The sequence below is a fragment of the Somniosus microcephalus genome, unplaced genomic scaffold, assembly GCF_052327205.1.
Source record: "Somniosus microcephalus isolate GS21.2 unplaced genomic scaffold, FLI_Smic_1.0 unresolved_chr4, whole genome shotgun sequence".
NCBI lineage: Eukaryota > Metazoa > Chordata > Chondrichthyes > Squaliformes > Somniosidae > Somniosus > Somniosus microcephalus.
The window spans coordinates 37,628,066-37,639,665 of NW_028225182.1; the positions used below are offsets into that span (position 1 = coordinate 37,628,066).

At 46.7% G+C, this 11,600-nt stretch overlaps 1 protein-coding gene across 1 annotated transcript; it reads right to left on the reverse strand.

Annotated features, from left to right (window-relative positions):
• Window positions 1–1,157: 1,157 nt before the first annotated feature.
• LOC147090565 (zona pellucida sperm-binding protein 3-like) lies at window positions 1,158–10,414 on the reverse strand. The gene is made up of 12 exons (XM_085977070.1): window positions 9,967–10,414; window positions 9,315–9,430; window positions 9,124–9,227; window positions 8,856–9,033; window positions 8,639–8,765; window positions 8,133–8,221; window positions 7,929–8,050; window positions 7,723–7,857; window positions 1,945–2,009; window positions 1,777–1,868; window positions 1,539–1,690; window positions 1,158–1,264 (listed from the first exon to the last, which is right to left on the reverse strand). The coding sequence occupies exons 1-12, from the start codon at window positions 10,366–10,368 to the stop codon at window positions 1,158–1,160; spliced, it is 1,689 nt and encodes a 562-aa protein (XP_085833196.1). The 5' UTR covers window positions 10,369–10,414.
• Between the last annotated feature and the right edge of the window lie 1,186 nt (window positions 10,415–11,600).

Here is an 11,600-nt window from a genome sequence, read left to right on the forward strand (position 1 = left end):
TGGGAGTGTTTGATGGGACAGTGTAGAGGGAGCTTTACTCTGTATCTAACCTGTGCTGTTCCTGCCCTGGGAGTATTTGATGGGACAGTGTAGAGCGTGCTTTACCTTGTATCTAACCCCCTGCCTCCACAGAGCCCTTTATTTCATTCTCCCTTATCTATGCTACCAGCCTCCCCTTACATAGGAGCAGGAGGAATCCATTCAGGCCCTCGAGCCTGTTCTGCCATTCCATTTGATCATGGTCGATCTGTATCTCAACTCCAAATATATCTGCTTCAACCACTCCCTGTTCCACATTCTGTGTAAAGAATGTTCTCCTAAATTCTTAATTTGATCTGCTAATGGCCATCTTATATTCCTGCCCCTTTGCCCTCACCATCTTGTTGCAGTGGTGCCTTGTTACACCGCCCAATGTTCAACTAAGCAAAGCATTCAACTCACGTAAATCAGACAAAAACGTGACAGAATCAAAGGAGGAGACATTAGGACAGGTAAATGTTTGGACACTGATGTAGGTTTTAAGCAATGCCTTAGGAGGAGAGGTTGAGGGTTTTAGGGAGAGAATGTCTGAGCTGAGGTGCCAGATGTCTGAAGGCACGGCCACCAACAGGGGGTGATGGGAGGTGGGGTGGGCGAAGGATTTTGGGCGGGTGGGGGAAATGCACCAGAGGCCAGAGTGCAATGAAAAAGATCATTGATCCTTTACCAATCCCCTCAGCACTGTTTGACTCCACTAACCACCCATGTGTGATGGTGGGTGGTCGGTTACATCACTATATTCAAAAAGGCAATTGTAACTAACCTTTAAGGGATGTTAAATGTGGAGAGCTCTTTCAAAGAGCCAGCACAGGTATGATGGGCCGAATGGCCTCTTTCTGTGCTGTATGATTCTAGTTGCCATCCTATTAATGTCACAATCTTATTCCAGGTGCAAATGCCTAATTTCAACTACCCAAAACGCAGTAGTGTGTGGTGAAATTGTCAGTTAAATATAGGCCTCCAAAACTGGTCTAGTGTCATTTAGACAACTTAGTTCAAACCACCATGACAGTGTATTTAAAATCCAGTTCAACACCAAAGACTATAACTCAACCAAGTCACATTTCAATTTTATTGAACCATTTGACAAATAAAGCAGCGCAATTGAGGGAGAGGATTCAGTTGTGTTTCCTGGACAGTAGGAAGGCCACCAGAGAGGCTGAGATCAGGACCCCAGCTGCCAACGTCACAGCCACGACCAGAAGCAGCTCAGAACCCACATCACCTGCTGAGAACGAGAAGCCAATATGGAGTTAGGAGTCACAGGACTGGAATTGGGTTTCCATACAATCAACACTCACCTCGATAAGAACTCGAAACCTCCTCACGAGTCCCAACAGCTTCACCTTCCACCGAATGAACTAGGTCCAGATCTACATCCAGAACGATCAGAGGTCCAAGGGAGGCCTCACCCTCCCACACAGGCTCAGACACTGCAACAATTAGTTCCATCCAGTTACAAAACATCCATTATCACCCTCAACACCACCACAACATACCAAGCTCAGATGGGACCTCCCTCCTGCGCCTGGAGTGTGGTCTCCCTCCAGATCGCAATCTCTCGGCCCTGCAGTTGCCCCCATCACAACAGGCACAAACCTCATTGGATCCTTCCAGCAGGGACAGGTCCAACTCGGTCACCAGGGACCATCTAAACAAGGAAGCAAGCCATCAGTCAGAACGCATTCATGCGCCAAAAAGAAAGAGGTCCACCATTCGGGGGTAGATTTCTCGCACCGGTTGGCTGGCTTGTGGAAGGAACAGGCTTTGTTGACCGTATCCGGCCTTTGGTCTGCTGCAGCTACTCTCAGGTGGCAACTGATGAAGATCTGCAGGAGACACATCCAGGAGTTACTCAGCGTCAACGCTCACCGTCTTACCTTCCAACATCTGGCCAACTCTTACCAGGTCCCTGGCATCCTCAAAGAAGCGGAACGCATCCAAGTTGAACCGGAGCTTGTCCCGGTGATCTCGCGGCGACACAAAAGACGAAAGGGAGTTTTCGCCTCGGCTGTGTCGACAGGCAACTGGAAAGAGGGTGGGAAAGAGCTGCCCGATTGCCTGCCTCTCTTCCGCGGCCACGTTCGCGCCCGGGTGGCCCTGCAGATGGAGTACGCGGTATCCACTGGCAGGCTTGAGGCCTTCCGCGACCGGTGGGCGCCGCGGAAAATGGAGTGCATCATCACCCCCGGCAACCAAATTTTAATTTGATTTGTTAAGGTTCCTTTCAAATTTATGTTAATTTACAGACCTTATCGTTTGCGACCCTTTAAAAAGGGAGCACATGGTTGACTTTTAATAGGCCGTTGCCTATGATAAAGAAAGAGGCAGAGATTGGGTTGACCTTCTCCAAAACCATCAATAGGAAGACACTGGGTGATGTCATCAACCAAAAACCAAACCAAAGTGCCCCCATTGGGTGGAGAGCTTTGGGAACCATCGGCCCAAAGTCGCCTGTAAAAGAAAGAAATAAAGACTTGTATTTATATAGCGCCTTTCACAGCCTCAGGACATCCCAAAGCGCTTTACAGCCAATGAGGTAATTTTCAAAGTGTAGTCACTGTTGTAATGTAGGAAACGCCACAGCCAATTTGCACACAGCAAGCTCCCACAAACAGCAATGTGATAATGACCAGATAATCTGTTTTTAGTGATGTTGATTGAGGGATAAATATTAGCTGGGACACCAGGGGATAACTCCCTGCTCTTCTACGAAATAGTGGCCATGGGATCTTTTACATCCACCTGAGAGGGCAGACGGGCCCTCGGTTTAACGTCTCATCCGAAAGATGACACCTCCGACAGTGCAGCGCTCCCTCAGCAGTGGCACTAGAGTGTCAGCCTGCATTAATGTGCTCTCGTCACTGGAGTGGGACTCGAACCCACAACCTTCTGGGAATACCGCACCTATCATGAACTCAGGACGTGCCAGGCTCCCAGAGATGAATCTTTTAATTCCTGGAGACTCTGGGACAATCCTGGAGGGCTGCTAACCCGAGCACAGACCCACAAAATAATACATCAACTGGGCTTTGATGGCAGCTGTTTACGGGGTGAGGCGGGGGGTGCTGGCGGTGTATAAAATGTTAACTGGTTTACTCAAACAAGCACTTCTGTGATTATACATATTTATTGGGAGACTTCAGTGTGAATGCACATCAACTTTTTGTATGTTGTGTATGAGGCTTTGTGTAGACACTCACTAAACCCAGGTGAGACTGACTGCCACGTCTCTATTCGCCTGTAGTCTCGACTATTCCAATGCTGACCTTCCACGCTCTACCCTCCATTATCTTGAGGCCGTCCAAAACTCTGCTGCCCGTATCCTAACTCGCACCAAGTCCCATTCACCCCTCGCTGACCTACATTGATTCCCGGTTAAGCAACGCCTTGATTTTAAAAATTCTCATCCTTGTTTTGAAATCCCTCCAACCTCCTCCAGCCCCACAACCCTCCGCAAGCTCTGCGCGCCTCCAATTTTGGCCTCTTGAGCATCCCCAACTGGGGAATTTATAATGGGGAACAAAGAAATGGCAGACCAATTAAATACATATTTTGGTTCTGTCTTCACAAAGGGGGACACAAATAACCGCCCAGAAATGTCGGGGAACATAGGGTTCGATGAAAGGGAGGAGCTGAAAGAAATCAGTATTTGTAGGGAAATTGAAGGCCGATAAATCACCAGGGCCTGATAATCTACATCCTAGGGTACTTAAGGAAGTGGCCCTAGAAATAGTAGATGCATTGCTGATCATCTTCCAACATTCGATGGAATCTGGAACAGTACCCACGGATTGAAGGGTAGCTAATGTTACCCCACTATTCAAAAAAGGTGGTAGAGAGAAAACGGGGAAATACAGACATCGGTAGTGGGGAAAATGCTAGAGTCCATTATAAAAGATGTCATAGCAGAGCACTTGGAAAACAGAGACCGGATTGGACAAAGTCAACATGGATTTACAAAAGGTAAATCGTGCTTGACTAATCTACTGGAATTTTTTGAGGATGTAACTAGTAAAATAGATAAGGGAGAATCAGTGGATGTGGTGTATCTGGATTTTCAAAAGGCTTTCGATAAGGTCCCACCTAAGAGATTAGCGTGTAAATTTAAGGCACATGGGATTGGGGGCAAGGTGTTGACTTGGATGGAGAACTGGTTGGCAGATAGAAAGCAGAGTTGGAATAAACGGGTCTTTTTCCGAGTGGCAGGCAGTGACTAGTGGGGTACCGCAGGGATCGGTCCTTGGACCCCAGCTAGTCACAATATATATTAACGATCTAGACAAGGGAACGAGATGTAATATCTCCAAATTTGCAGCCGACACAAAGCTGGGTGGGCGTGTGTGCTGTGAGGAGGATGCCGAGAAACTACAGGATGATTTGGACAGGTTGGGTGATTGGGCAGAAGCACGGCAGATGCAATATAACGTGGATAAATGTGAGGTTATCCACTTTGGTGGCAAAAACAGGAAGGCAGATTATCTGAATGGCAATAGATTGGGAGAAGGGGAAGTGCAACGAGACCTGGGTGACCTTGTGCACCAGTCGCTGAAGGTAAGCATACAGGTGCAGCAGGCGGTTAAGGCAGCAAATGGTATGTTGGCCTTCATAGCGAGAGGGTTTGAGTACAGGAACAAGGATGTCTTGCTGCAGTTGTACAGGGCCTTGGTGAGACCACATCTTCAGTATTGTGTGCAGTTCTGGTCGCCTTATCTGAGGAAGGTTATTCTTGCCTTGGAAGGAGTTCAGCGAAGATTCACCAGGCTGATAGCCGGGATGGCAGGAATGACGTATGAGGAGAGATTGGGTCGATTGGGCTTGTACTCGCTGGAGTTTAGAAGAATGAGAGGGGATCTCATTGAAACTTATCAAATTCTGGCAGGACTGGACAGAGTAGATGCAGGGAGGATGTTCCCGATGGTCGGGGAATCTAAAACCAGCGGTCACAGTCTAAGGATAACGGGTAGGCATTTTAGGACAGAAATGAGGAGGAATTTCTTCACCCAGAGAGTGGCGAACCTGTAGAATTCTCTACCACAGAAGGCAGTAGAGGCCAATTCATTAAATATATTCAAGGAGGTGTTGGATATATTTAAGGCTAAAGGGATCAAGGGGTGTGGGGGAAAAAAGCAGGGACCGGGTACTGAACTTGGATGATCAGCCATAATCGCATTGAATGGTGGAGCAGGCTCGAGGGGCTGAATGGCCTACTCCTGCTCCTATTTTCTATGTAATCGCTCCCCCATTGTTGGCCTTGCCTTCAGCTGCCTGGGCCCCCAAACTCTGGAATTCCCTCCCTAAACCTCTCCAGTGCTCTATGCTCCTTAAAACCTACCTCTTTCACCAAGCTTTTGGTCATCTGCCCTAATATCTCCTTATGTGGCTGGGTGTCAAATTTTATTCAATAGGGCTTCTGTGAAGCACCTTGGAACATCTCAGTCCGTTGAAGGGGCTACATGAATGCAAGTGGTTAAGTATTGACAACAGTTCTACTGCAGATTTCAGCCAGCATTCACTGACCAGGGTCGGCCACGAGAGATACAAAAGCGTGCTCGTTAAGTTGGTGTGGATTCTATCCCCACCTGCTGTTGGAGATCCAGTACGGCAACTGAATCCCCATTTGGGGACCTAGTATGTTGGTTAGGCATAATTATTTTTTATTGTAGGTCCCACACTCACGTCAGATGTTTAGAAAGAAGAGTCTTTTATTTATACAGCACCATACCCAGATTCAGGACGTCCCACCAACACCTTAAACATTCACTCCCTCCACCACCGGCGCACCATGGCTGCAGTGTGTACCATCTACAAGATGCACTGCAGCAACTCGCCCAGGCTTCTTCAGCATCACCTCCCAAACCCATGACCTCTACCACCTAGAAGGACAAGGGCAGCAGGCATATGCGAACACCACCACCTCCAAGTTCCCCTCCAAGTCACACACCACCCTGACTTGCTAATTTGTCAATCCTTCATCGTCACTGGGTCAAAAATCCTGGAACTCCTCAACAGCACACTGACCAACTGGACTAGAAGGCAGCTCACCACCACATTCTCAAGGCTAACTAGGGCTGGGCAATAAATGCAGGCCTTGCCAGTGACACCCACATCCCATGAACAAATTGAAAAATGCATTTCATAACCAATGAATTACTTTTGAAATGTAGTCACTGTTGTCAGAAACATGGCAGCCCATCAAGAGCCTACAAACAGCAATGTGATAATGGCCAGATCATCTTATGGCATTGGCTGATGGATAACAATTGGTCAGAGGAAGAACTCCCCTGCTCTTCTTCCAACAGTGCCATAGGATCTTTTACATCCACCCGAGGGGGCAAAAGTGGCCTCGGTTTAACTTCTCATCCGAAAGATGGCACCTCCGACAGTGCAGCACTGGGAGTGTCAGCCTGGATTTTGTACGCAAGGTTTCTGTAGTGGGATTTGAACCTACGACCTTCCGACTCAGGCTAGAGTGCTGCCCACTGAGCCACAGCCAACACCGAAAGTCATTAAGGGGCCTTCAGAGATGCAATTTCTCAGCTGACTAATCCTGCAGGTTAACAAGCCATCGACAGCACAGAAACAGGCTATTCAGCCCAACTAGTCCACGCCAGTGTTTATGCTCCACACGAGCCTCCTCCCACCCTTCATCTCACCCAAACAGCATATCCTTCCTCCCTTATGCTTAGAGCTCCCCCTTAAATGCATCTATACTATTCGACTCAACCACTCCGTGGTAGCGAGTTCCACATTCTCCCCACTTTCTGGGCAAAGAAGTTTCTCCTGAATTCACCATTGGAGTCATTAGTTAGTTACTACCTTGTAGTTACAGGCCCCGAGTTCTGGTCTTGCCCACAAGTGGAAACATCAATATCTAACCTAGTCACAATTTTAAACACCCTCAGCCTTCTCTTTCCTAAAGAAGGCATCCCAAACAGGTCAATCTTTCCTAATAAGAATAATCTCAGTTCTGGAATCATCCTAGTAAATGATTTGCACCCTTGCTAGTGCCGCTATCATTTTTAGAATATGGACATCTACCCCATGTAGACTTATTATCCCAGTCAGTTATAGAGGACTAAAGAACCTCCACTTCTAATAATAAACTAATCCCAGCATTAAAATTTCCAGGAACATTGCAATTTCATGGGGCTCAATAATCAGTCCCACTAACCTCAATCCACAAGAGCCCCACAAACCTCCTTAACAAGGGACAAACAGCAGGCCAAGATAACTCGCTCCAGGAAAACACTTCCAAGTTGCTGTTAATAAACTAGTGAAATGGGGCAGATACCCCAGTAGCCTGATACCTGGTGAAAAGATTAAACACTCAGGAGGCATGCCACTGGGTCAAGAATCATTAATGGAAGTAAATAAATATGGAAAACTTCCCATATTCAGAATGCAAATCCCCAGCCGTGATCAATGACCAAATGCCAGCAATAACCATGACAGATTTGCTAATTTCACCACTTTATTAATCACAAGTTGTTGCGCAGGGTTTGCTTGCGTTTCCTGTACAGGAACAAGGCGATCAAAGAAGCAGAGATCAGAGAGACAGCAGTCACAGTCAGGCCACCATCAGGACCACCTCAGACTCCACACCTAAACAGCAATGAGAAACCAACAGTGAGTGAAGGAAATACTGAGGGGGAAATGGAAACTAGCAGTCGGCCAACTCACCACCTGGAGACCTCTCCTCCATCCGTTGCTCAACCTCATTAAGGGACTCGGTTGCCAGGTCTGTCACATCAGTGTCCAGAATGACCAGGGGTCCAAGGGAGGCCTCACCCTCCCACTTCAATTCAGCATCGCTCCCTGCGATATCAAACATTCCAGTTAGAGAGGGTAAAGGGCAACCTCCAACATCTAGAGAATCAATGTCCTACCAGCTTCAGGTACAAGATCCCTCCTTCCTCTGGAATCAAATCCAAACTCCCTTGTGGCACTGCAGTTGCCCAAGTGACAACAGGCACAAATGTCATTGTTGGATACTTCCAATGGGGTCCAGCTAAACAAGAGAATCAGTTTCACAATCAGGTTGGGCATCACTTCCCCACACAACACATCCGAGGGAGAGAGGGGGAACTTACACATTCTGCATCTTCTGGAAAGTACAAGCTTTGCTCATGGAATCTCTCCGATCCACTGCAGCAACCTTCAGGTGACAGGAGATGAAAATCTGAGGGACACAGTCAACACAAGTCATTATATAGTGACTCCCTCCCAACTTGGGAACTCAATGAACAGGTGGATTCAGGGGACAAGTAGCAGAATGGATAGCAAGCTGGCTAGAAACAGAGAAAAGTGGTTAATGTTAGTGATTCATAGGATTACAGGATATACAGCAGAGGGATTTCAGGGGAAACTTCTTTACCCAGAGAGTGGTGAGAATGTGGAACTCGCTACCACAGGGAGTGGTTGAGGCGAATAGTGTAGATTCATTTAAGGGGAAGCTAGAGAAACACAGGAGGGAGAAAAGGAAGAGAAGGATATGTTGGAGAGTTAGATGAAGAGGAGTGGGAGGACACTCATGTGGAGCACAACCCAGTTATGCAGAATGGCTGTAAATACTTTGCAGTGGTCGGCTTCCTCTTACCAAGGAACGATCATCGCCAAAGAAGCGGAAGGCATCCAAGTCAAAGTGGAGCTTGTCCAGCTCACGCTCGTCTCTTGGCAACACGAAGGTTGAGAAGGAGTCCTCAGCTTTGCTGTCCAGGAGGCAACTGAAGAAATAATTTTAAGAAAGGGACATGGAGTGAATCAAGAGAAGCCATTGAGACAGGACTAGCTGGAGAAAGCAGAGTGCTCCTTACCCATTGTAGTCAATGATGCTGTATCTCGGGGCGGAGTCCTCGTCTGGGCTCAGCGTAGCGACACAGCGATCAATGTAGAGCTTCAGGGGCATGTGGTTGGTCATTGAAACAGAGGCCTCAATGTGAATGAGGTCACCCAGGTAGTAGACAGTCGAGGTGCGCTCTGTGAGCCAGTCATCTGAAGTACAAGAGGGACAAGGGTTGGAGACTGGGTACAACTGCCAGTGGGTGACTACAGGAAATCATTCCCCATCCACCCATCACATACCATTCATTAGGCGCAGAGAGAATGACAGAAGCCCCTCTCCAGACTTGGTGGAGCTGAACGGGATCCAGGTGGGCTTGATCGGGTTACTGCTCACATTGCCCTTCCTGGAAAGACAACGGAGCCATTTTAGGACAAGGTCAGAGAACTACACCAGCTGTAGACGTTATTCGCGACAGTGTAAAGAATCTTACCTAAAATAGTGGCACTCAATGGGAACGACAGCTCCATTAGTTCTCACAATGACAGATCCATGGGCCTTGGGGGTGTGGTTCAGGTGGGTGGCGTAGACCAGGAAATCTCCAGACATCTGAAAGACATCAGGTTCAGAAATGGACAACATTCTACTCAGGTGGTTGGAAGTTGTGCAGCCTCAGCAGCTAATGCAAGGAGGGGGGATTGCAAGCACAAGACAATTAAACAGAATAAAGATTCAATGAAAGGACAGCTTCACTTCAATAAAAAAAGGAGCCACAGGTTGATAATTTAGAGCAATGAATAGAACAAGATTAAAGCCTCATTTAAGCCAGACTCCCCCGTATTCTGATACAAAGGAGTGGAAGAAAAAAAACTCAATATTGTAGATAACTAAACCCCCAGTGACCTGAAAGTCCACAAGACAGGATGTAAGGAAGGAAAAGTTAAGAACTAAGTGAAGGATCAAGGCCAATAAGGCCAAGATCAAAGTTGGAGACACTCAGGAAAACCAGTTAAAGCAAAGGACAATACATAATTCAACACAAGTCTGGAGGTTTTAAAAGCAGGAGACAGGAATCAGGGTAGGAAAAACAAGTTGGGTCTATTCCAGACACCAAGCTTAGAGCAAGAGTTGAGGAATCACATTACCTTCACTCTGCTGCCACACTCATGCAGCCCATAGTCAAAGAGGACGGTGTGGTTCTGAGAGTAGATCCCGGTTGACGGACAACCTGCCGTCCCCAGGGTCAGGTCAGCAGCTTTAATCAGGTGCCTGGTTCCAAATAAATCCATCTGTACCCTGACCAGCAGGTTGTGCTCTCCACACTGCACCCTCACAGTCTGCAGTGGAGACACACTGCGCCCCTCAGACACACTGAAACCGGAGCCAAAGGGAGACCCAGGAGAAGGGACTCGCTGAGGCCCAGGGGTGGCTTTTACTCTTCTCCATGGAAACCTCTGGCCCCCAAACTGTTGCCAAATATCAGAGGAACAAACAGCTCCAACTAACACCAGCACTGGGAGCAAACCCCTCACTACAAAATCCCCCATGATACTAAACAACTCAACTATCCCTGCACCCACCAACAAGCACCTTTTATACACACAACCTGCAGTCACATTGAGCCAATTAACCCCAATCTCCACAATTTCTACCCATTCACAGAACTCATGGATTTATTGCCAGGAGGGCCTATTTTAATTCAACCAATCGGAGTGACCCTTTTGATTGGGTGGTTAAGCAAATCTACAGTAATCTTTTTTGTGTGGGTGATTAACCAATTAGTTTATAAATAAAACTTTAAAGGAACCTTAACAAATTAATTTAAAATTTGGCTGCTCTTTTTGATTAAAGCAATTGACTGTAACTTAAGAAAACATTCGACCAATTAGGGGTGCTCTTTTGATTAAACTAATCAACTGTAAATTAATAAAACTTTAAATAAAACTTGACAAAAGAAGAAAAAAAAAAAATAATAAAAAAAGGAAAAAAAAGACAGAACTCACAGATTTATTGCCAGGAGGGCCTATTACAATTTGGTCAATCACCCCCACCTGAAAGAGTCACACAAGGGCACATTTTGATGGGCACCATTAATACAGTAGTCATCCACTTTGCATCTAAAAAGGATAGACCAGCGTACTTTCCCAATGGTGGAAAGCTCGGAATTTACAATGTTAAGGGGGGATTTGATTGACGTTTTCAAGATATTAAGGGGAACCGATAGGGTACACAGAGACAAACTATTTCCGCTGGTTGGGAGTTCAGGACAAGGGGACATGGCCTAAAAATTACAGCCAGATCTTTCAGAAGTGAAGTTAGGAAACATTTCTGCACACAAAGGATGGGAGAGGTTTGGAACTCTCTTCCGCTAACGGCAGTTGTTGCTGGGTCAATTGTTAATTTTAGATCTGAGATTGATAGATTTTTGATAACCAAAGGTATTAAGGGATTTGGGCCAAAGACGGGTATGTGGAGTTAGGTCCCAGATCAGCCACGATCTCATTGAATGGAGCGACAGGCTCGAGGGGCTGAATGGCCTCCTCCTGTTCCGATGTTCCTATGTCTAATGTGGATTTTGAAAAATTGAGCCATAAAATGACATGGGTTGTCCCGGTGTCATCAACAGAGGAACGAATTTACACCTGGCCTCCCTCTTTAAGGTGGCACAATTAACAAAGGAACTCAAACGCAGAATGTTCTTTCGACAAAACAACAGGAAACTCATAAAAGTAAATCATAATATTATTACTCGTGCCGATAAGACTCTCCATTCCCTGCG

Excerpts from the sequence above, each read along its gene's own strand:
- LOC147090565 (XM_085977070.1), bottom strand. The coding sequence starts at position 10,368 with ATGGGGGATTTTGTAGTGAGGGGTTTGCTCCCAGTGCTGGTGTTAGTT. Across the intron at positions 9,431-9,966 it reads AGTGTGGCAGCAGAGTGAAG|ATGTCTGGAGATTTCCTGGT; the intron begins GTAATGTGATTC and ends GATGTCTTTCAG. Across the intron at positions 9,228-9,314 it reads ATTGAGTGCCACTATTTTAG|GAAGGGCAATGTGAGCAGTA; the intron begins GTAAGATTCTTT and ends TTGTCTTTCCAG.